Below are 26,656 nucleotides of genomic sequence, written 5' to 3'. Positions count from 1 at the left end.
AAAACTTAGAACCCGTTTTAAAATTATCTGATGGTTAAAAAAAATCGATAGAAAAAAACGATCGTCTGTGGGCAAGTCCATCGGTTAAAAATCCACGCATTCTCAGAATCAAGTCGACGCATCCTCGGAAGCGTTGAACTTCATTTTCTCAGCACATCGTAGTGTTTTACGTCACGCGTTCTCACATGATCAGATTTGTAACTGATGGTGTGTAGGCAAGACTGATGAAAGTCAGCTTCATCGGATATCTGATGAAAAAATCAATCGGTCCATTTTTATCGGATGAACCGATCGTGTGTACGTGGCATTAGTGTGTTCGTCTGAGCAGTAATACACTGCCCAACAAGAATTTTCTTCCCTTTGTGGCTGTGTGTGGTGAAGAGATGAGCTTTGTGTGTTATTTGGATATACCGTATTTATCGGCGTATAAGACGCACCTTCACTTTAAGGCCCCGTACTCACGACCAAACATGTCTGCTGAAACTGGTCCGCAGGCCAGTTTCAGCAGACATGTTTGGTCGTATGTGGGCGCGAGCGGGCCGAATTCCAGCAAAATTTGCCCGCCGGGCCTTTTCCCAGCGGACAAATATTCCTGGACTTGTTTTAAAACAGTCCGCTGGAATCCTGCCCGCTCGGACATGTACGGTCGTCAGTACAGACCTACCGTACATGTCCAGGCGCCCGCCGTCCCTCGCATGCGTCGAATGACTTCGACGCATGTGTGGAAGCATTTTAAAGGCGGGCCGCCCACGTCGCTGCGTCATTGTCGCGGCGACACCGCGTCATCGACGCGGCGACACCGCGGACACGCCCCGCGTATTGTTTACGCGCGGACTTCTGTACGATGGTGTGTACAACCATCGTACAGAAGCCCTCTGGCAGACATGTATGGTGAAAACGGTCCGACGGACCGCTTTCACCATACATGTTTGGTCGTGAGTACCCGGCCTAAGAGGGAAGTTTCAGAAAAAATGAATACATTTTAAATTAAGAACTGTAAAGCAAAAAGGGTCAGTGCCCATCTGCAGACCCATCATTGCCAGGATAGCAGCCCCCACAATTACCAGGGACACAGCCAGGAACGCAGCACCCACCATTGCCAGAAACACAGCACGCACCCTTGCCAGGAACACAGCCAGGAATGCAGCACCCACCATTGCCAGGAACACAGCCAGGTACGCAACACCCACCATTGCCAGGAACACAGCCAGGTACGCAGCACCCACCATTGTCAGGAACACAGCAAGGAACGCAGCACCCACAATTGCCAAGGACATAGCCAGGAACACAGCACCCACAATTGCCAGGAACGCAGCACCCACCATTGCCAAAAACACAGCCAGGAATGCAGCACCGAACACAGCCAGGAACGCAGAACCCACAATTGCCAGAAACACAGCACCCACAATTGCCAGGAACACAGCACCCACCATTGCCAGGAATACAGACTCACCATTGACTTCAGTGCAGCCTGATTAATGCCCATCCATCTGCAGCCTTGAATGGGACAGGGAGGGTTGGGACGAATGCCAAAGGATTACATACAGGAGAAACTCCTGTTTACACGGCAACCTCTTTAATAAATATAAGTCCCGCCTCCTATGATGGGACAGAACAGCGCAGGAGCTGGCACTTCCTATTACAGAGCCCGCCCTGTATGCATTGCACGGCACGCGTCCTTTCCCTGTCACCTCCAAGGCAGCCATCATTACAGTATATATCTTTTGTGGCCCCCGGCGCCAGGAGATCGTTGGGGGCCACAAAAGATATATACATCCAAATAACCAGGCGGGCCGTTCAAAACGGGAATGCGGGCCGCGATTGGCCCGTGGGTCAGACTTTGGACATGCCTGGTATATGCAGTAAAGCATGCTTGTTATGCTCACATTGTGTAAAAAGGCTGTTCGTTCCCATCTCCTCTGATCATCTGTTTCTTCCACTGACTCCCAATATATTTCCTGATATTTACAGAGCCAGGGGGCAGACTGTACATGCTCAGTTTGGTCTGTATTGCTAGAGAGTTTTTCTTTTTATTGGGAGAGTGCATGTGATCAGCACAGGGCCAATCAGCACTGTCCAAACAGAGGGTCAGGTGTCCTGCATTCTCATAGGACAATTGTGGGGGAATGAAAACACCTCCTACAAGCTTTAGCCAGAAACTTATAGAAGTCACAAGACTGCTTTATACTGCTGAATAAAAGTATTTAGCAGTTTATATTTACTAAAATAATTGCATTTCCATGTTCTGTGTACTGTGGGAGACCAGATATAGTGAATGCAGGGTCCTGGGTTTAGTAACACAACATTTTCAAGAGCTAAGAGAAGCCAGAATGTGAATCAACTTGCCAACATGTATGTAAAACTGAATTACGTATGATTCCATAATTACACAGAGAACACGGACTACTGTATACTAATATCATGCAAACGATTGATACAATGTAACAGCTTGCAGAAGTTACATGTAACGTCATGAATTATGTCTCTTGTGAAAAATGGTAGGTGAACACTGATCCTTTAACCCTAACATTAATGGACTGCAGTTTTAAAAATACATACATTTTGTTTCTGTCCTTTATGCATTTTGCTTCCTGCTTGTATGCTTGGCTAATGAAAACAAGTGTTCATCCTCTAAAAAGTGGAGAATAAAAGCCCCATTTTGTTAAATTGCAACCCACAGAAACACAAAGATCAAACCAGTTCCATTGAGTACAATAAGGGCTTTTCCTTGCCATTTCCGTTCCTTATTAAACATCAACAGTATAAATATGTAATGCTTAAAAAAATAGAATCAGCATTGCTTAGTAAACATATGTGTTTTTTTTAGGTGCTACATTTTTTTGTTGGTTTTGGAGCACTTCTGAGTCCTTTGATAGCAGATCCATTCCTTTCGGACACCAACTGCATCCAGTCCAACTCGACCCTGAATGGGAGCAGCAATCTGCAACACATTAGGAACTCAATTGTATCTCATCATCCAAGGAATGTGTCGCATTATGTTCTTCCACGGGATGGGCCAGCACAAACTAATGTGGCCTATGCATTCTGGATTATGGCTGTCATCAATGTGAGTGAATAATTCTCTCTTCATGTAGGCATAATACACTACATAATATAGCCAGAAGCATGCACACCCACAAATATCTTTAGGCCCCCTTCATACTCATTCATTGTGGTAATGTTGTAAAATGTGCAGTTACATACTGCACTCTGTGCAGTGTGATATGGCGACATTCATGTAAAGTGACACTCCAATGCACAATACAGTAGGTGCTGATAAACCTGCACTACAGGGGACCATAACGCACATGTTGAGTGTTGTAAAAATGTTTTAAAATTACAAAAGAAAAGTGCAAGTCCAGGTTTCATTTTTTTGCCATTTGTTTACAGCAGGGGTGCCCAACCTTTTGAAGGTCGAGGGACACTTAAGCGACTTAGTAACCGGCCACGGGCCACAATGAGCGGAGTGGGCAGATGACAAGTCTGCGTTCACTCTGCATATGCAAAGCAGACACAGACACAGCCAATCTACTCTATGGGCTCTCTGATCCAATTATATAGAAAGGGGATGGATCCACTTCTGTTTTTCATTTTAGCAGATCGGATTGGAGTTAGGCATCTGCCGATCCATAGAGGTGAATGGAGGGGTCCGATTGGGGCGCAGTGTACCTGTGGTTTTACCGCCTGTTAGCTTCACTTTGCCATTGACGTCTATTATATCCTGCAGGTGTGGTGCACTTTCTGAAAAGCCACTTGCTTCTTCTACCAAAGGCTTCAATCACAACACTGAAGCTCTGGGATGGCAGGTCGGCAACCTGCCATCTGGGCTTGCCAACCTGCCAACCAGCCATCCCAGAACAGGAGGTTGCGGGCCACATCAGAGGGATTCGCGGGCCACATGTGGCCCTCGGGCCACTGGTTGGGCACCCCTGGTTTACAGCTTATTCTTACTGGATTACTTGCCCTAATGTTTTACATGTTAACGTACGAAATACCATACATTAACATGCATGCAATAATGCACCCCCAACATAATGGAAAAATGTGCTTTAAATTATTTTTATAGAATTTTTATACAAATATAAAACCTTACATACTTTTACAAAAGCAGATATACAAATCATTAAAAAAAAACACAAAATGAAAAAAAATAGCATATACTCCTCTTAAATTTTCCAGGGCTTTTTGAAAAAATTGAGAATGGGACTACTCCCCCATCACCCACCCTCAAAAGGGAAAAAAAATAAAAAAATGTGTGAATATTATTACCATCAGTGGCCCTCTCAATCCGTTTTATTTTTGTAAGGAGGAGAGAGAGTCTCATCCCTCTCCCCCTATTACAATCCCATATAGGTCCTTTCCCCTTCCCCTCATTCTATTCACTTTATCTAAATATATATTGGTGAATGAGTCTCCTAACTCCCTACTATATTATTGAAAACCCTGTTGCCACGTACACACGATCGGAATTTCCGACAATAAAACCGTGGATTTTTTTCCAACGGAATGTTGGCTCAAACTTGTGCTGCAAACACACGCGGAAATTCTGAACGTCAAGAACGCGGTGACGTACAACACTATGACAAGCCGAGAAAAATTAAGTTCAATAATTTCCGAGCATGCGTAGGATTTTTGTGCGTCGCCATTGCATACAGGCGATCCGAATTTCTGACAAGAACATTTCCTGTCGGAAAAATGGAGAAGCAGCTCTCAAAGTTTTGCTGTTGGAAATTTCGACAGAAAATGTCCGATGTAGACTACACACAGTCGGAATTTCCACCCAAAAGCTCACATCGAACTTTTGTCGGATATTCCGATTGTGTGTGCTCGCATTTGTGAAATAAATGAACTTTTGCATGATATTCAAATTTTTCGAGTTTCACGTATATTCTTGAGCACTGGTACTCACATGAGTGTCCTTGTAAGCTCTAATGATAATGGATACTGGTGGTCTGAAACTTTCCATGATGCGCTGTTTTTTCTTTTCCTCTGAGCAGGTCCATTTTTCTATCACTTGTTGTGCAAAATCTTTCCACACCTCAAAGCTTTCTTCACCAGCGGGAACAGGGAGCACCCCTGAAAAAGCCTTTAATTTGCAATAAGAATCAGCATGTAAATTCTGAGCAATGACTTCAGTGAATTTTAACAGCAGGTGCTCAATATTTTTTTTCCTGCTTAGCGGCTGTAATAGTCAACAAAGTTTCTCCTGATAAAGCAATTGTATTCAATGGTTCACACTTTACAGGTAGAGCTGGTAACTTCCGCCTTACTGGAGGTGAGATTACTGGAAATACTACAGCACAACCAATTACTTCAGCCCCCTTTGGAAATATGCAAAAGGGCCCTTTAACTTGATTTAAATCCACCTCACTGAGACAGAGATAATGGGGATAGAGTTCATAACTCTCATCTTTCTTTATTTTATCCACAAGAGAGACAGACTGCAAAGTTTCATTAGCTTGTAACGCCTCCTGCAGTCTATGGGTGCTCACAGTGATACAAAGACAGACTTGGGGGGCACACCCAAAAAAATGACCATATAGTGTGACCAAACCCCCGTATTTTTGAATATGTTCAGGCGTTTTTAACTAGCCTTGCAGGATAAATGTCATTTTTGCATGTGTGCGCTATAATCTGTTTTGCACAGTGACAGATACACACAAAATAGCAAATGTCCTTTTAGGTAGAAGTTTCTCTTCCAGGGCCCACTGCCTCACAGCTTCTGTTGATAACAGTGACATGGTTGTTCCTTAATGTCCTGATTAGGGAAGAGCCGAACATACCCGGGTTCGGTTCGCACCAGAACGTTCGAACAGACCGTACACCATGTAAAAGCAGCCCTAATTTTGCGTATGCAACTTAATACTTACGGAGAAAAAAATGAAGCAGAAAAGCTTTGTGGATCTCCGTAAGTGCTAATTTGCATACCCAAGGCGGCATTTCGACACAAAATGCCCCCAGCGGCGGATGCGGTACTGCATCCTAAGATCCGGCAGTGTAATTCAATTACACATGCCGGATCTTCTCCCTAACTATGGAAAACTGATTCTGTGGATCAGTTCCATAGTTAGGACCAGGGATACGACGGAGTAACAGCAGTTACTCTGTCGTATCTCTTTTGAGGATTTGGCCCAAAGTAATTTAATACTGCTTGTGCACGTGCTGTGTGGCAACAATATCTCGATTATTTTAGGGGTGGTGGGGGGCCATTATTTTTTTGTGAAAGCAAAATTGTAGAAAAAAATTGTAGAAAAAAGGGCACCCCTCAAACATACTGTATTTGGAGCGCAACAAAGAGCCACGTGCAAAGTATTGCATCAAAAAATGTTATTAGATGCCCCTGTTACACAGGGGCACAAAAATTAGGCTTCTGAAAATTTTGAATTTACGAATTTTCGTTTTTTTTTTAATTTTCGTATTTACGAATTTCGGAAATTCGGATTTTCTAATTTTTGAAATTCCGAATTTTCCAATTTTCGAATTTTCGATTTTTTTAATTTTCGATTTTTTTAATTTTCGATTTTTCCAATTTCTAATTTTTCAGATTTGGAATTTTTCAAATTTGGAATTTTTCAAATTTCGAATTTTGACAAATTTCCGAATTTCGAAAATTCGAAATTTCAAAAATTGAAAAATTCGAAATTCGAAAATTGAAAAAAATCGAAATTGAAAAATGTTTCAAATTTCGAATTTTTCAATTTCCGAATTTCGAATTTTCAAATTTTCGTATTTACGAATTTCGAAAATTCGAAATTGAAAAATTCGAAAATTGAAAAATTCGAAAATTGAAAAATGCCAAATTTGAAACATTTTTCAATTTTCGAACTTTGATTTCTTCAATTTTCGAATTTTTCCATTTCGAATTTTCGAAATTTCGAAATCGGAAATACGAAAATTCGAAATTTGAAAATAAGGAAATTTGAAAATTGAAAAATTCGAAAATCGAAAAATTCGAAAATCAAAAAATTCGAAAATCGAAAAATTCGAATTTTCGAATTTTTCACTTTTCCAATTTCGAATTTTTAAAATTTCGAATTTTTCAATTTTCGAATTTTTCAATTTTCGAATTTTTCAATTTTCGAATTTTCGTATTTCCGAATTTCGAAAATGGAAAAATTCAAAAGTTGAAAAAATCGAAAATTTTAAAAAAATACGTATTTTCGTATTTATGAATTTTTGAAAATTCGAATTTCAGGTTTTTTCGATTTCCGAATTTTCGTATTTCCGAATTTTCGTATTTTGAAAATTGAAAATCGAACTTTCGAAAATTGAAAAATTCAAAAATGCGAAAATTCGAAAAATGCGAAAATTCGAAAACTGAAAAATTCGAAATACGAAACTTCAAAAATACGAAATTTCGAAAATTCGAAAAATAAAAAAAATTTGAAATTTCGAAAACTGAAAAATTCGATTTTTTTCGGTTTTTTGCTTTTTCGGAAATCCGAAAATATCCCGAATTTTTTTTTCTCGAAATTTCAGAATTTCCGAAAAAAAAAACGAAACAAAAACAAAAAAAAAATGAATTTTTCGGATTTCACGAATTATAAAAAAAACAAAAAAAAAATAACAAACGAAAACAACAAATTTTTTGGCAGTGAACATGTCTAGTGCAAAGTATTGCATCAACAATTGTTATTAGGCACCCCTGTTAAACAGGGGCAGAAAAATTAGGCCTTAGGCACTGGTGGCGGAGACCAGAAAAACAAAATTTCTTAACAAGCTATCAGCAAGAAAAGTGAGGAGAAGGATATTCCATCAGCAGCCTAACAGGACAGTCACTCAGCATCAGCATATGCAGTCTCAAAGGGATCTGACATTTCAACAAAAAAATCTTATTCAGTAACATCAGCATCAGGTGCTTGGTAGCTGGTGTTGATCCAAGCCCGATTCATTTTGATGAAGGTCAGTCGATCAACAGAGTCGGTGGAGAGGCGCACCCTGTGATCGGTCACAAAGCCTCCAGCAGCACTGAATGTGCGTTCTGAAAGAACACTGGATGCAGGGCAAGCCAGTAGCTCAATTGCGTACTGTGCAAGCTCTGGCCAGTGATCCATCCTCAAGACCCAGTAAGCCAGAGGATTTTCGGTGGGGAAGGTGTCCAAGTCGGATCTTGCCCCTAGGTATTCCCGGACCATGTAAACCAGACGCTGGCGATGGTTGCTGGAACCGGTCAGACCTTGGGGCTGCGGACTAAAAAATTGTCTGAATGCATCGTTCAGACGGCCACCTTCTCCACCGCTCCTTCTCTGACTCACCGAAGCCTCAGCAAGACGTTGTCCAGGGCCAGGTTTTGGTAATCCCGCAGAAGTTTCATCTTCTGCTCCCTCTGCGATGGCAACATAAGGTCCGCTACCTTACTCTTGTAACGTGGATCAAGGAGAGATGCCAGCCAGTAATGATCCCTCTCCTTGATAGCACGTACACGAGGATCCTTACGCAGGCTTTGCAGGATCAGGGAGGCCATGCAGCGTAGGTTTGCAGAGGCATTCGGGGCACAGTCCTCTGGGTCACTGAGGACGACAGGATCTGCAGCCACCTCATCCCAGCCACGTAAAAGTCCACGTGTTCCTTGGGACTGTAAATGATCCCTTGAAGACTGCTGCTGCTGATGCTGAGTGCTAGGCTCCACCTCCATGCTGCTGATACAATCATCCTCCTCCTCCTCTTCCTGTGTGCTAGGTGGGCAAGCAGGAACAGTGTTTGGATAAAGGGGGCCTTGAGAGGTAAGGAAGTCCTCCTCTTCCTTCCTCTGTTCTGCCTCAAGGGCCCTGTCCATTATTCCAAGTAGCGTGTGCTCCAACATGTGAATAAGAGGGACAGTCTCACTGATGCATGCACTGTCACTGCTCACCATCCTCATGGCCTCCTCAAATGGTGACAGGATAGTGCATGCATCCCTGATCAAGGCCCACTGTTGTGGTGAAAAAAAAACAAGCTCCCCTGACCCAGTTCTGCTGCCATATTGGCACAGGTACTCATTGATGGCCCTCTGCTGCGTGTGCAGCCGCTGCAGCATGGCCAACGTAGAGTTCCATCTGGTGGGCATGTCACAGATTAGGCGGTTCTTGGGCAGGTTGTATTCCCTCTGGAGGTCTGTCAGCCGAGCAGTGGCATTATATGACCTCTGGAAATGCACACAGACTTTCCTTGCCTGCTTCAGGACATCCTGTAAGCCCGGGTACCTGCCCAAGAACCGCTGCACCACCAAATTGAGAACATGCGCAAAACAAGGCACATGGGTGAGTTTTCCCTGTCGCAGGGCAGAGAGGAGGTTGGTGCCATTATCGCTGACCACCATTCCAGGCTTCAGCTGGCGTGGCGTCAACCACCTCTGAGCCTGCCCCTGCAGAGCTGAAAGAACCTCTTCCCCAGTGTGGCTCCTGTCTCCCAAGCACACCAACTTTAGCACCGCATGGCATCTCTTGGCCTACATTCCTGCGTAGCCCCTCGTACGCTTACGGAGCACGGCTGGTTCTGAGGAAACATCACCACAGGAAGAGGCCACAGAGGAAGAAGAAGAGGAGAGGGTGGAGGAGAGAGGTGTGCCACAAGCAGTAGTAGTGTTTTGGAGGCGTGATGGCGGAACAACCTCCAAAATTACTGTACCTTGCCCTGCGTCCTTCCCAGCTGCCAGCAGAGTCACCCATTGGGCCGTAAAAGACAGGTAACGTCCCTGTCCATGCCTGCTGGACCATGAGTCAGCGGTAAGATGCACCTTACCACTGACCGCCCTGTCCAGCGAGGCATGGACATTGCCTTCCACATGCCGGTAGAGAGCCGTAATCGCCTTCCGTGAGAAAAAGTGGCGTTTGGGTACTTGCCACTGAAGTACTGCACATTCCACAAACTCACGGAAGGGGGCAGAATCTACCAACTGAAAAGGTAGCAGTTGAAGTGCTAGCAATTTTGCTAAGCTAGCATTCAACCGCTGGGCATGTGGATGGCTGGGAGTGTACTTCTGTCGGCGCTGCAGCAGCTGGGGCAGGGAAATTTGTCTGGTACTATCAGTAGATTGGCCGCATGTACTACCACTACTAGGTTATGACACCTATTTCTACAACTTCAGTGCAGGCTTCAGAGAGAACTGGGAGTCTAGTGGGGTTGGAGGTCACAGAAGGGCAAGGGGAGGTCCGCTTTGGTGTTTGGTGTGGGTCTTTCTGGTATGCTTGCCAACGAGCTGCATGGCAGGTCGACATATGTCTGGACAAGCATGTGGTGCCCAAACGGGTGATGTTTTGGCCACGCGAGATACGCTTGAGACATATGTTGCAAACAGCAAAGGTACGATCTGATGGACATGTTTCAAAAAAGGCCCACACCAAAGAACTTTTGCTGTACCGTTGAGACACAGCAGCGCCATGCACAAGCGAAGATGTGCCACGTAATGCAGTTGTTGTGCTGCCCTTACGCTGACCCCTGGAGGGAATCCTGCCTCTTTGGTGATGTGCATGTGCCTTGTCCTCCTCATCCTCCTCATCCTCCTCCTCTTCCTCCTCCTCTCTCCTCTCAGGCACCCAGGTAGAGTCAGTGACCTCATCATCCCCTCCCTCCTCATCATCACTGTCGAAAACCTGGCAGTATGCTCCAGCTGGGGGAACATCACTGCCAGATTGCTGTCCCTCTCGGCCACCCCCTCTCCCTGTGCTCACATCAATGCCTTCCTCTATCTGTGTTCTGTCATCGGAGTCTTCAAAACGCTGCGCATCTTCATGCAGCATGTACCCAATACTGTGCTGAAACAGTTCGAGGGACTCCTCAGGAGGACATGGTGGGACTAGGGAAGGATTGTGTGATGCCATCGTGCAGAAGGAAGAGGATGCCTTGGCAGCTGCTTTGCCAGACAAACTAAGATCAGTCTGTGTGAGAGAGGATGAGGACGGCTTGGTCATCCACTCCACTAATTTCTCTGCATGTTGAGGCTCAACACGGCCAGCTCCCGAAAGAAGGACGAGCGGCCACGGCCACGTGCTGAAGAGGATGCACCACATCCACCACCAGCGTTACCTCTAGATGCAGAGCCTGCTTGCCCTCGTGACTTTCTGCCTCTCTTTGTTGTCCTTCCAGACATATTAATGCGTTCCGGTGCTATGTAACAGCAAACGTGCAGTGACACCAACTGCGTTCAGCTGCTATGTAACAGCACACGCGCAATGACAACAACTGCGTTCAGGTGCTATGAAACAGCACACGCGCAGTGACACCAACTGCATTCAGGTGCTATGTAACAGCACACGCGCAGTGACAACAACTGCGTTCAGGTGCTATGAAACAGCACACGCGCAGTGACAACAACTGCGTTCAGGTGCTATGAAACAGCAAACGTGCAGTGACACCAACTGCGCTCAGGTGCTATGTAACAGCACACGCGCAGTGACAACAACTGCATTCAGGTGCTATGAAACAGCAAACGTGCAGTGACACCAACTGCGTTCAGGTGCTATGTAACTGCACACGCGTAGTGACACCAACTGTGTTCAGGTGCTATGTAACAGCAAACGTGCAGTGACACCAACTGCGTTCAGGTGCTATGTAACAGCACACGCGCAGTGACAACAACTGCGTTCAGGTGCTATGAAACAGCACACACGCAGTGACAACTGCGTTCAGGTGCTATGAAACAGCAAACGTGCAGTGACACCAACTGCGTTCAGGTGCTATGTAACAGCACACGCGTAGTGACAACAACTGTGTTCAGGTGCTATGAAACAGCACACGCGCAGTGACACCAACTGCGTTCAGGTGCTATGTAACAGCACACGCGCAGTGACACCAACTGCATTCAGGTGCTATGTAACAGCACACGCGCAGTAAGAGCGACTGTGTTTCTGTGCCATTCAATAGCCCACTTGCATTAACAGCGACTGCGTTTCTGTGCAAATAAATAGCACATGTGCAGTAACAGGTAATTCGTGTATGTGCAATTAAATAGCACACGTTGACTAACACAGAGTACTATGTTTAAGCTAAACCCTAATGCAGGCAATACAACACGTTAGAGTACTGCATCAAGCACAATCTCCTGCCTGACAAATACTAATAACAGATCTAGCTAAGCTGTACAAATTATAAATATATTTACAACTCCTAGGGATGTGAATATATTCTCTACAAACTGTAAATATAACTATACTGACTACTAGCCTTCCTGCTCTATCTATCTATCTATCTATCTATCTATCTATCTGGTAGAAAAGACACTGTGTCTCTATATATCTCTAACTGTCTGACTGCTCTGCTCTTTCACAAAGCCGGAACACACTACATGAGGCTGCCTTTTTTAGTGTGGGGAGTGTACTAAACCCCCTGAGCCATAATTGGCCAAAGCCACCCTGGCTTTGGCCAATTATGGCTCTTAGTTTTTTGAGCGCTGTGATTGGCCAAGCATGCGGGACATACAGCATGCTTGGCCAATCATCAGCGCTCAACGCCGCAGTGAATTATGGGACGTTTTGCGTCATTCTAATTTGGCGCGAACGACCCGTTTTGTTCAAATTTCGACAAACGATCGAGCGACCGATGTTCGAGTCGAACATACGTTCGTATCGAACGCGAAGCTCATCCCTAGTCCTGATCAAAGATATTTATCTCAGGAGTAGACTCCAAATGAAGCACTATTTTTCTCTATTTCTGCAGCTACTGGGGTATGATGTCACCACCTGTATAGTATTTAGGATTAGAGTCTTTAACCTGTGTGATCAGGACAGGATCTTTAACAAGCACAGTGCCTCCACTCAATTGGGGCTTGTGAATAGCAAGTGAAATCCCAATTGAGAAATATATCTTCACATAGACAGTAATCCACACAGCATTCTATTTGAAAGTCCATGTATTGAAGAAATAACATTCACTGAACCATCCAACATAAGTATTTTCCAAGCAGGGACATGAAATCATTAACATTCTCTATGTATGTTACAGTGAGATGAATCGGCAGAAGCAGCTCTTACACACCCAGTGTTCTGTTAGCAGGAATTCATTGTTCTATCTCTCTTCACATGCTCAGCATAGCAACCATACTGAAAAAGGGCAAACAAACACTGCATAACAAGATTATACACTTGGTAAATGGGCAAAGAAATGATCACATCACTACAAAGGTTTTTTTTTTACCGTAATGGGAATGCATGAAGGTAAAAAACATTTGAGCTTTAGAACCACTTTAAGTTTTCCAAATAATAAACCTCAGTAGCAAAAGACATGGGTATACAAATACACCGAACAGAGTGTGACATAAAGAGTATCCAACATCAGTACCAGTACACAAATACAGAAGCAAATTATATCTCATCTCCAAAGATTAAGCAGTCATGTGCAAAAATAAGATAAGCAGTACAGATAACAATTCTGTGGGGATTCCTTGATAGCAAAGTCATAAATTGCCCTGTAAGAAAGAAAAGGATGGATGGATTTGTTAATGACTTAAACGCTTCCTAAAGGCTAAAGGGAGGGGGAAGAAAAAAAGAGAAAGAGAGATGTAAAAGAAGAAGAAAAAGGAAAAAAGAACAGGCACATAAGAGGAAGTTGGGACATATGGGAGGAGGGAAAGAAAAGGGGGGAATCGATGTCATCTATCAGGCCAAGAGTAGGGAGTGGTCCAGATTTAAGTGATCATTATAGTTTAGTCATGGATCCCAAATTTGGCATGGGTGTCAAGGTTCTCATGTATCAGTCCCCATGAGCTTCTGTTTAACCTCAGTTAAACTGATTGATGGTTGTCTCCAAGCTTTGGCTAGGCTAACGTTTGCTGGACATCAAGAAGATGAAGCCTACCAACTTTCTCTCATTTCTACCTAGGACTCAGATAGGCCTGTGTAATAGGGCTTCCCATTGGTTAACACTTAACAATTCATGACTGATCAAATCACATTATATACACATACAGTGGAACTTCAGATTACGAGCATAATCCGTTCCAGGAGTATGCTGATAATCCAATGTATTCGCATATAAAAGCGAGTTTCCCCATTGAAGTCAATGGAAACGAAAATAATTAGTTCCGCATTGACTTCAATGGGATGCAATACCGCATGCGGCCAGAGGCGGGGGGCGCCGGAGAGCCTCTGAAAAGGCCAAAAAGGCCCGAGGACACTTCGACTGACCTCGGCAAACCTCGGAAAGACTTCCTACCCGAGATTTGCCAAGGTCAGCCATGCTGTCCTCAGGCATTTCCATGCATTTGCGATCGGTGACGTTCGGCTCTGCTCAGCTCTGGTGCCCTCCCACCTCAGGCCAAAGGCCATACTGTACACTGCTTTGGCCTGAATTGTGCTCTATTTGTAAAACACTCGCAAACCGAGTCATGATTTTTTAAAATACAGTGCTCGTATTGCGAAACGCTCGTTAACTGCGTTACTCGCAACCTGTGTTTCCACTGTATATGAAATAGGGAAGCCTTGGGGCAGGACCACAACATGTGAAAGAGTGCCCTGCTCTCCAAAAGTATGTTGGGGGTGCATGATGAATTTAGATCTGTGGTCAGGAGTCATGTACCAATGTGAGACTAGTTTGTAAGTGTTTCCTAATTGATTATTTCAATAAATTAAATTAAAAAAAAGCCACTTTTCTGACAAACTAAATATTGTTGTGTTTTTCTCTAGATTCCAGTACCTTTTGCAGTTTTCCTTCTGATGTACAGCAAAGGCATGCTGCCTGGGTGTGGACACAGGAAAGGGTCCTTACTATCTGCAGATGAGCTAGCAATGGAAACTCAGAAGGGGAATGAGAGGAGTGATGACCAAATAACAGGAACACAGGAAGTGCAAAGTGGTAAGGGTAAAAAATACTAACATCGAGCACAGCCAGTGTGCCTATGCTTATAGCATTGTCATCTTATATGGCCTTGTAATTAGTCTTCACATAAAATAATTCTGCAGTAAGAAAAAAATGCATGTCTGTGTGGGGTAGGGGGGATAATTAGTAACTATAGTGAGGCCTGCATGTAGACATAATACTGTTCTAGGAACACCTGAATAATGCCCTTTTAAACAAACATTGCCCCTGTTGTTATGTGGTTAAATTTGTAACAACTAGTGCTAGCATTCACAATTTAAAGTACATTGTTTAAAAAAAACTTCCAAAAATAGGTGTGCAAGTAATCTTTTGGCTGCACAATCCAGGTGGCCTGTTTTTCCCATTGGTGGCATTCACACTGGCTTTGCACTTCCACTTTACACTTTTTGAGTGTAACATGCACCTTTTGACGGCAATCAGTGAAATTGTAAATCTACTGTGAATGCCATCAAGGGGAGAAACAGGCTACTTGAATTATGGAGCCAAGAGATTACTTCTGAGGATGAGGAGTGTTCCTTTCTCTTGCTGTCTTAACCTTTTAGAATATGGAGGTTATTAATTCCGGTAAGAAGTGTGTCAAGCCTCATACACACGCACGGTTTACTCGGCAAGAACCAGCAAGAAAACTGCCGGCAGAGCTTTCTTGCCGAGTAAACCGTGCATGTGTACGAGGCTTTCAAGTTTCTCGTCAAGAAAACTACCCAAAATCACGATGAGAAAAATAGAGAACCTGCTCTCTATTTTCTCGTTGTGATTCTCGGCAGTGTTTTCCTGCCGAGAAACCCGAGTGTGTGTATACTCACCTGTCGCCGTGGAAACCCACGCATGCTCGAAATTACTTTGACGCATGCGTGGTAGCTTCCTAGGCATAGGTAGGGTGCAGCAAGATGGTGGCGACAGCATCGAATGTGACGAGCGCATGCTCGTCGTACACAATGACGTCACCGCGTTCTTGCCATTCAAAAGAACAGCGGTTCTTTTGAATACTTCTTCTGTACACTCGGGCGACAAGAGATTCTTGCCAAGAATCTCGTCAGGAAAAACGACGTTTTAAATATAGCTGTGATCAATGCTAATCATTTTCAGAAGTATTTGTACTAAATAAAACCCTCCAACGTGTTGTAAGCTCAATGACTCAGGCTTCCCCTCATTGTTGTCTACTGGTGAAGTGATGAAACTATACAAATCTATTGTGTTTACTTTTCAGTATAATTACAACTATATATTTTTTATTATTTTGTTCAGGTCATTTTCATTGTTGTCAGAGTAAGACCTTTCGGGATGCTCCATACACATTTTTAGCAATTCATATATGTTCAGCGGTGATCCTATTCATGACCGATGGGATAGTGGTAAGACATAAAACATAATAACATGCATCTTTAATAAACTTGGATATTGGGCATGTCATTTATAAAAGAACATTGCATACACAGCGTAATGTAAGATTGACATGGAAGATATGACTAAAGAACAGCAGAGATAATCATGTGCTACACAACTGCACTGATGCTAGATTAGATCAACTGGTAATCGATATCAGTTTTTGTAACTTATGATCAAGATTAAAGTTGTCAGTTTTTTTGTGGTAAGTGAACCAAAAAAGTCACATACAAATCACCAAAGTTAAAATGTAGTCAGAAGTGCTAATCTAAATGTGTAATTTAGCAAAAAAAAAAAAAAAAAAGATATATATATTTTATGTGTAAAAATTATACATAAAACGAGTGCGTTTCTCTCATTATTATCATCATCATACATGCAAATGAAAAATATATATATACTGTATGTAAAAAATATTCACTGTGCCAATTTAAACATTGCTCAAAAAAACACAAATATAAACCCAGTAACCAGAAAGTAGTTACCAAAAAGTGACTATATTATAAACATAGTCCTAGAAAATATCATAGAAAAAAAAACAATTATACCCTGTACACGCAATCGGATTTTCCGACAGCAAAAGTCCGATGTGAGCTTTCCACCAACAAAAGATGGAGAGCTGGTTCTCGATTTTTCAGACGGAAAAAAATCCTATTGGAAAATCTGATCGTCTGTAGCAATTCCAACGCACAAAATTCCGACGCATGCTCGGAAGCATTGAACTTCATTTTCTCGGCGCGTCGTAGTGTTGTACGTCACCGCATTCTTGACGGACGAAAGTTCAGAGAACTTTTGTGTGACCATGTGTATGCAAGCCAAGCTTGAGAGGAAAATCCGATCGTGTGTACGGGGCATTGGTCCTTTAACTCTTCTCATACTGCAAACAAAGTAAAAACACATTGGATCTCCCCGAGTGCAGATTTTACTTACCTGAGCCCGAATTTCTGTAGGTGCGATCCATTGGTCATTGGCTCCCGCTGCTGTCAATCAAGGGTTGTCCCGATACCACTTTTTTAGGACCGAGTACAAGTACCGATACTTTTTTTCATGTACTCGCCGATACCAATTACCGATACTTTTTTTAAATGTCATGTGACAGTTTTCAAACCACAATACAGACTAAGTATATTTTCTTTAGAATTATGAAGAACTCTAACTCAAGACATTATAAAAGAATAAAACAGTTTTATTTGCTTGTCACGCAGTAGTAAAAAACTCACATTATTTTTAACATTACATTTTAAACTTCAATTAAAGCGGGGGTTAACCCCAAAAAAAATGTTTTAACATTACATTCAGCCGAGTTGTCAGAATGACATTAGGCTGTTTTTTTTTATTTCATTGCCGTACATACCGTATTTTCCCTGCCGCTTCCGGGTATGTAATCTGCGGGACTGGGCGTTCCTAATTGATTGACATCCTTCCGACCGGCACATACAGCGCGTCACGAGTTGCTGAAAGAAGCTGAACGTCGGTGCGCAGGCGCCGTATAGAGCCGACTCGCAGTCCGGCTTCTTTCGGCAACTCGTGACGAGCTGTATGCGCCGGTCGGAAGGATGACAATCAATTAGGAACGCCCGGTCCCGCAGATTACATACCCGGAAGCGGCGGTGAAAATACGGTATGTACGGCAATGAAATAAAAAAAAACAGCCTAATGTCATTCTTACAACTCGGCTGAATGTAATGTTACATTTTTTTTGGGGGGTGATGAACCCCCGCTTTAATTCTTATCTTCTTATTCATGAGAGAAAGGCAGCCCCCCTCCCCCTGGGCCATGCTTGCTGAGCTTATCAAAACTGAACTTTGCTTAAAAAAAAAAAATCGTATTTAAAATAAAATACACATTTACATAAATTGATCAATTTCTTTTAAAAGGATAATGTTATTTACAATAAAACTATACATTCCTAAAGTACAATTGATAATGCTCTATTTTTTAAGTGACTCCATACTGACACAGAACATGCAATGCTAGACAGTCAGTGACACACGGCACGCAATTACTTCTGGCAACTACAGTACAGCTTGCAACTGTGAAGCCCCGTACACACGACCAGTTTCCTCGGCAGAATTCAGCTTCCGACCGAGTTTCTGGCTGAATTCTGCCGAGAAACCCGGCCGTGTGTACACTTTCGGCCGAGGAAGCCGACGAGGACCTCGGCGAGGAAATAGAGAACATGTTCTCTATTTCCTCGTTGTTCTATGGGAGCTCTCGGCCCGCCGAGGTCCTCGGCGGCTTCAGGGCTGAACTGGCCGAGGAACTCGATGTGTTTGGCACGTCGAGTTCCTCGGCCGTGTGTACGGGGCCTGATAGTGTGCACTACTGTAGACAGTATTCAACTATTCATTCAGCTTGAATCACTTCACTTCACTTCACTTCACACAATCTTACTTGCTTACAGGGCTGCCTGCTACGATGTCCGTCCTGCTCGTTCTGCTATCCGCCTGCTCTCCTCCCACTCTCCGCCCGCTCTCCGCCCACTATTAGCACACTCTCAGGTCAGTCTCAGCGCCTCTCCGCCCACTCTCCACCCCTCTCATCATTTAGCAGCACGATCTCCGCCGCTCACTCCACCCCTTCTCAGCCCCTGCTCTCCGCCCCCTCTCGACGTGAGGAAAAACAAATACCAGCAATTAGGATGATCTTTGCCGCTCAGTCTCCACCTCTTCTCAGCTACCGCTCTCTGCCCCCTCTTTTCACCCGCTCGAGGTGAGGAAAGCAAATACCAATGAGGATGATCTTTGCACGTCTCTCCTCCCCTTCTCAGCTGCCGCTCTCCGCCCCCTCTCTGCCCACTCTCAGCCCGCTCGAGGTAAAAAAAAAAAAAAGTATCGACAGAGGCATCGGGAGAATTTGCGCGAGTACAAGTACTCGCGCAATTGCTCAGCATCGGTCCCGATACCGATACTAGTATCGGTATCGGGACAACCCTAAATACAATGATGCGGCCCCCGGGGGGGGCGGGGCCGAGTCATACAATCGGCAGCTATGGACGCGATTGTATGGCACGGGAGCACACCCGCAAGCTAACCCCCTTGGGAGAGAGCTTCCCAGAGGGGGTTAGCTCTTGCGTGGAGGAGCCGGGAGAGCCCCCGTGGGACCCCAGAAGAGGACAATCTGATCTGGGCCACTCTGCGCAAAACGAACTGCACAGTGAAGGTAATTATGACATGTTTCTTATTTAAAAAAAATAAAGCTTTAGCAACGGTTCTCAGATGAAACCTCCACCACACACAACACGTCTCTTACTAGATTACGAGATCTCAAGTTATAGAGATGTATATATGAGATGTGAGATAGTGTGTGTGTGTGTGTATATATATACACATATATATACACACACACACACACACTCTATGGACTAGGACTAGGCCAGTGAAGTTCCTCCACCCCAAACTCGCTCGTCCACACTATAGTGCCAAAAGTATTGAGCCACCCCTCCAAATCATTTGGTGGAGGGGAGATTATGGTGTGGGGTTGTTTTTTAGGGGTTGGTCTTGGCCCCTTAGTTCCAGTTAAGAGAAAGTTTAATGTGTCAGCATACCAAGACATTTTGGACATCTTAATGCTCCCAACTTTGTGGGAACAGTTTGGGGATGTGATTTGCTGATGAAAACAATTTCATTAGCAGTAATCAGCATGGGTTTACGAAAGGTCCTACCAGACCAATCTGCTAGCATTCTACGATGAAGTGAGCTGCCACCTAGATAGGGGAAGGCCTGTGGATGTGGGGTGTCTGGATTTTGCATTCGATACCGTTCCCCATAAAAGTTTAATCTACAGACTGAGGTCTGTAGGCATGGACCATAGGGGTTGCTATAAATAGTTGTCTCAGGCAACACAAAAATAAGTTCAATAACACATAAAATAAGGTTCACATCAGGATATAGAAATTTTACAGGAAGACTTGAATAAAATAATGGGGTGGGCAACAACATGGCAAATGAGGTTGAATGTTGAAAAATGTAAAGCGATGCACTTGGGGGGATAAAAATATAAATGCAAACTATTCACTAGGGGGAGAACCTCTGGGGGAAATAAAGAATGGAGAAAGATCGGAGGGTCTGATAGAAGACAGACTCAGCAACAGCATGGAATGTCAAGCTGCAGCAAGCAAAGCCAGCAGACTATTTACTTCAGAGATAAAAACTATAATTCTGACACGTTACAAAACTCTAGTTCGGCAACATCTGGAGTATTCCATCCAGTTCTGGTCAACAATCCTCAGGAAGAATGTGCTGGAGAGAGTCCAGAGAAGGGCAACAAAATTAATAAGGAGACGACTGGAGGACTTAAATTATGAGGAAATACTACAAGCACTACATTTATTGTTATTATTGATATTTTTAAAAGACTCTTGGATGTGCATTAAAGTGAACACAACATACAGGGATATGGGAAATTATTATCGACACTGACACAGACATTGCCATGATTAAATATGTCTCATACAATAAACATGGATGCCAGTGACCTATCCAGTGTGCTGCAGATCTATGTTTTCTAAAAAATCAAGGACATGTCTGAAGACAGCATGAAATAAAATTAAAACAATTTGTACATAAGGGTCATAAGCACATTTCTAAACAGGACTGTTTATTTTATAGGGAGAATACTCCGGTTTCGTCTATAGTTATGCTGTGAAGGAACCACTGTCATTAGCTCACAAAACAGCAGGATATCTACCGAGCCTCCTCTGGGCTTCCATCACTTTAGGAAGACTTATCTCCATTCCAGCATCTTATAAAATGGCTCCTCGTACCATGCTACTTATTAATCTGGTAAGATGTTCAATTACAACCAAATGCATTGCTACTTTCTGCACTAGGCCTTGAAAACAATTCTGCTTGCCTTCATAAGTAAAATGTAAATACAGTGGAACCTTGGTTTATGAGTAACGTGGTTAACGAGCGTTGTGAAAGACGATAATTTTTTTTATTTTAAATCCTGACTCGGTTTGTCATGTTACTGACAGGATTCTTTTTAAATGGGAACATCTTCGCTTTTCACTCAAGGCATCTGTGACACGTGGGTGTATGCCTATTTCTTATTATGACATTATTATTGTCTTTATTTGCTCTCTATAGTTTGGTCCACTCTAAAATGGTGGTTATCCACTTCAGCCTTGTATGTCACTAGCAAGTGACGGCCGGCGCACAGGAAGTGACGCAGGGACTGCACTTCCTGCCATGTGGAGCGCAGGCAAGGTAGCTTGCGTTCCAGATGCAGATTTTGTGCGGAAGCATGTGTTATCTTTGCTATGGGGGGAAGTCCATACAGTGTCACATCTAGTGGCCATTTACAAGCAATTGTTCTCTATATATGCATGTGCTACAGTGGTACAGTCTGTGAGCTCTGCATGCTGGGGAGGGGTATTTAGGGGGCAGACGCCATTGGTTCGGTGTCGTCATTGCCGCCATCCACCTGGGCAGTCAGTGTTCTTGGCTCTGGGACCACATTGGTCCGGAGCAAATCTGCCTTGTGGGCTCAGTCGGTAGACTGAGTCTGCGGTTGCAGAGTTGTCCTGTGCTGTCCATCCCGAGGGAGGAAGCCGACCGATGAAGAACCTGTCTGAGGTAATACCAAGCACGAGGCTGGTATCTCAGTATCTCAGGAGAGGCCTACTGCTTCATCGAAGGACACATCGTTTCTGGGAGGCTTGACGATTGTCGCCTATCAGTTCTGAAATAAAACAAGCTGTTCAAGTGAGATCCGGGTGCTTAATCCAGTGTTGAGAAGGATTTTGGACCGAGAATGTCTCCACCTTTTGGAAGGGCAGTGGCAGAGACTTTGCTAAAGTCCCGAGTGACACTCTGGTTGCTAGACCGTTGAGGGCAGCCTATCCAGATGCGCTATACTCACTCTGGCTAGAGTGGCGACGAAAGTTGTCGTTGGAAGCAGGACTGTTTCCGAAACCCAGTTATACGCCTGAATCCATTACCTAACACTTCTTCTATCTTCTCACCCACTACTACTTTTACCATTTTTATCCCATTGGGTAATAAAGCACAGAAAAAGATACCTACAGTGTGGACATTGACTTTCTTACAGCTCTCATCCAGTACCCTAGACGGCGGAGAATTAGAGGTAACATGCCACCCAAATCAAACCAGCAGCTCCTTCGGGGGTAGCGCTACAATACTATTAGTCCATTTCTATGGCTGATACCCATCTCACATGTGCTCCCCTGTGTTGATCTGTTTATCGATAAATACTAAATACTGAACATTACCACTAGTATTATTATTACTATTACTACTATTATTATTATATTGCCATTTATATAACTATAGTTATAATTATAACTATGATTGTAATATTATAATATTATTATTGGTAGTGAAGGTCTCTTGCTAGTCAATTGTATACAGCTGTGTTGGATGTCTTTCCCTTTTTCTGGCAAAAGCCTTGCTACTATTTTCCCCGTGGGTGTCATTATTGGTCCTTTGACCGCCCACGAAAGTGTGAGGACCTCCCAAGTTTCTCTGGGAGGTCATCATCTGCTTGATTTGTGGTGCATATGTGTGTGTATATATATATATATATATATATATATATATATATATATATAGGGACTGCAGAGGGAGGTAACACTGCTGGGCTCTAAAGGAAGAAGGTTTACCTTCAAAATGCATAGGCCGGCAGTGGCCCTCATTACATTCTCTATGACCATTTGGAGTGTTTTTGGTTCCGACTCATTGCTGCTACCTGTGGAAACTTTTTATATTGTGAACCTTTCAGCTACACTTGTGAGTAGTTTTTATTTTATTTTTTTAATAAAATTCATCTAAAGGATATTGCTCTAGGCTGGTGCGCCCTTTCTTTCTTTTTCTTGTGCGTCTTTTTTCAACCTAACTATGTAACTATGTCATACTTACCTCCACACTGCAGCTTGTTTTGCACAGAGTGGTCCCGAACGCTGTTTTATGGGGTCCCTCTGCGACTCTCTCGGCTCCTTACCTCTTTAGATAACCCCCTATGAGAAGCACTCTCCCAAGGGGGTTACCTTGCGGGGGCGCTCCTGAGTCCTGCATTCGGCGTCCATAGCTGCCAAGTGCAGGACTCGGCCTCGACCCCAGCGTCATTGGATCTGATTGACAGCAGCGGGAGCCAATGGCTGCACTGCTATGAATCTATCCAATGAAGAGTCGAGAACCCCGGGGCAAAGGTCCAGCACGTTCTCGACGCAGGACTTTGTTTTTTCACCTTAATAACCATAGGATGCATTAAGGTGAAAAAACAACCCTTTTAAGGAATATTAAAGGGACACTAAAGGTTCCCTTTTTTTTTTAAATAACAAACATGTTATACTTACCTCCACTGTGCTGCTCGTTTTGCAGAGTGGCCCCCGATCCTGGTCTTCTTGAGTCCCTCGGTGGCTGTCTCGGCTCCTGCCCACAAGAACTAACCCCCTCGATGGGAGCTCTCTCCCATGGGGGTTAGTTCTTGCGGGTGCGCTTCCCTGATACAGCCTGCGGCCTTAGCCACCGACTGTATCACTGGACCCGGCCCCCGCGCCATTGATTTGATTGACATCAGTGGGAGCCAATGGCTGCGTTGCTATCAATCAACCAATGAATGAGCTGAGAAGCCAGCGCTGATCCTCGGATGTTTTTTCACCTTAATGCATAGAATGCATTAAGGTGAAAAAACATGGACCTTTACAACCCCTTTAAACCAAAAGAAAAAAAAGAAAAAAAATGCTCTGTAGCGCAGCGCTACAACATGTACAATACATTGCACTTTGAAAATGTGTTTATTGCACATTTAATTTTACATTATTCAGTTTTCTATTTAATTTTTTACGCATTGCTTTACATATACATTGTACATTCACATCGGTCCCTAACTCGCATTCATATACTAGGGCCAATTTAGACCGATAATAAACAGTGCAGCGCAAATTAAACAAAAATAAATATATAAATGAAGTGAAAAGATACACAATGCTAGTGTATATAATAAGAAAAACAGTGTCCATGTGAGGAAAAACCATAAATAAATAAATCCACAGTCAGTCCAACGAAAAGAAATTCCAGAGTGAAAAGTGAAGGGATGACACCATATAATATCCACCACCAGTGAAAGATGGCCTCTCACCTCAGAGCTTAGGCCCTTGCAGATCACAAAGCATATCTGTTTGTATTAACAGCTGACAGCCTCCATAGGAAACGGATGGATGGGATTTAGCACCACGGATCCAAACCCAATGACTTTCCAACAGGTATACCACCATATAATTGAAAAGAAAGGGGAAAATCTAGTGCTCTCCGATTGGATTTCTTTTATTAAAAACGAACAATAAAAAAGTTGCACTCACATGTAAGGACACTCAGTGTGCCGAGTGTCAGCATAACAGCATACATCAGTATGTAAAACCATCTGTCTGCAATCTGCGGCGGTCGTGGGTGACGTTCTGCGTAGCTCCTACCCTCTGTATGCGTTACATCCCATGAGCGGGACTTCCTCAGCGTGGGTTAAGGGAGCACACACTAAAACGTCCCATGTGACTGGTATAAAATTAAAAATATTTTTTATATTTTTTCATGTTTTTGTATATTGTAATTTGTATTTTATTATTTTTTATTTTCTTTTTCTAATATTTATATTAATATTGGATATTGATTATGTACAATGTGATATTGTACGTTGACTCACTAATTGAGGCGATCGTGGATGACGTCCTGTTTCTTACATATATATTGGCATTTAAATTTGAGTGTTTTTGCACCGATGTGTGCAAACTCATTTTAAATCTTATTAGTATGAACTATGTTCTAATTTATGATATGACAATACCAGTGAATTTTATATTTTGAATTTTTCCTTTTGTTCGCTGGATTTAGTCAGTTTATTCATTTTAGCCATTGTTTTTTTCTTTTTAAATGGTTTCCCCAGCTGTTGTATTGCCATTCCTAATTGAGTAACTCTTTTTGTGAGATGCAATTGCTGTTATCAGCTGCATCCCCATTAGGATGTGATTGGTGAACATGCTGCTGGGGTTACATATAAATACCAGTCACAGGGGACGTTTTAGTGTGTGCTCCCTTAACCCACGCTGAGGAAGTCCCGCTCATGGGATGTAACGCGTACAGAGGGTAGGAGCTACGCAGAACGTCACCCACGAGCGCCGCAGATTGCAGACAGATGGTTTTACATACTGTTGTATGCTGTTATGCTGACACTCGGCACACTGAGTGTCCTTACATGTGAGTGCAACTTTTTTATTGTTCGTTTTTAATAAAAGAAATCCAATCGGAGAGCACTAGATTTTCCCCTTTCTTTTCAATTATATGGTGGTATCCCTGTTGGAAAGTCATTGGGTTTGGATCCGTGGTGCTAAATCCCATCCATCCGTTTCCTATGGAGGCTGTCAGCTGTTAATACAAACAGATATGCTTTGTGATCCACAAGGGTCTAAGCTCTGAGGTGAGAGGCCATCTTTCACTGGTGGTGGATATTATATGGTGTCATCCCTTCACTTTTCACTCTGGAATTTCTTTTCGTTGGACTGACTGTGGATTTATTTATTTATGGTTTTTCCTCACATGGACACTGTTTTTCTTATTATATACACTAGCATTGTGTATCTTTTCACTTCACTTATATATTTATTTTTGTTTTATTGCGCTGCACTGTTTATTATATAGTTCTATTTGGGAATTTTTTATGAATTTGTCCTTAGTGCTGGCTTGCATTTATTAGGTTTTAGGTTTTATTTTATTCATTTTTTTCCAGCGCTGAATATTATTTTCTATTTGTTCCAATTTAGACAGAAACCAATTAACCCACCAGCATGTCTTTGGAGAGTGAGAAAAAACCGGAGTACCCGGAGGTATAGGGCACAGGTAGAACATGCAAACTCCAGGCAGGTAGTGTCATGGTTGAGATTCGAACCAGCAACCCTTTTTTCTGCTAGGCGAGAGTGCTACCCACTACACCACTGTGCCACAGTCCAGCATATTTCTGTGCCACTGTGCCACGGCCTAGCAAATTTCTTTGAATGAACATATGTGGTATTTAAATATGTTTATTTATACAATGAATTATTTATATAAAAGTATTGTTATCCTCCACCTCTCTTTAGTTTGTATGAGCAGGGCCGTCCTATTCCTTTGTTATTGAACTGTGCTGTAATTGTACTGTTTCCTTTTATATTGTAAAGTGCCACATAAACTGTTGGCCCTTTATAAATCCTGAATAATAATACATTTATTGGTGCCTGATATCATCTGTCTATTTTCTCTGTAGATTGGTGTTTTAGGGGCATTTCTGTTCCTGATTTTGTCACAGAACAGCACGCCTTGCCTCTTCATTGGAACAGCTTTTCTTGGTCTTTTTATCAGCAGTGCTTTCCCCAGTATGTTGGCCTACACAGAGGATATGTTAAACTACAATGGTAAGAACAACAGTCATTGAAAAAAAAAACTTTTTTAGATGTTTAGATTTAGACTAGGGTTTTTCAACTGGGGTGCTGCAT

The 26,656-nt window shown here is 43.1% G+C and overlaps 1 protein-coding gene across 1 annotated transcript in view; it reads left to right on the top strand.

Moving 5' to 3' along the window:
* The window catches only part of MFSD4A (major facilitator superfamily domain containing 4A), a 176,167-nt gene that overhangs the window by 74,368 nt on the left and 75,143 nt on the right, over positions 1 to 26,656 (top strand). The window contains exons 3-7 of the mRNA XM_040337542.1: positions 2,828 to 3,067; positions 14,598 to 14,766; positions 16,036 to 16,142; positions 20,784 to 20,957; positions 26,428 to 26,575. Of these exons, the coding sequence (XP_040193476.1) occupies positions 2,828 to 3,067; positions 14,598 to 14,766; positions 16,036 to 16,142; positions 20,784 to 20,957; positions 26,428 to 26,575 (838 nt within the window). The remainder of the gene's footprint in view (positions 1 to 2,827; positions 3,068 to 14,597; positions 14,767 to 16,035; positions 16,143 to 20,783; positions 20,958 to 26,427; positions 26,576 to 26,656) is intronic.

This window comes from Rana temporaria, chromosome 2 (assembly GCF_905171775.1).
Source record: "Rana temporaria chromosome 2, aRanTem1.1, whole genome shotgun sequence".
NCBI classification, from domain to species: domain Eukaryota; kingdom Metazoa; phylum Chordata; class Amphibia; order Anura; family Ranidae; genus Rana; species Rana temporaria.
This window is presented reverse-complemented; position numbering and strand designations above follow the sequence as displayed.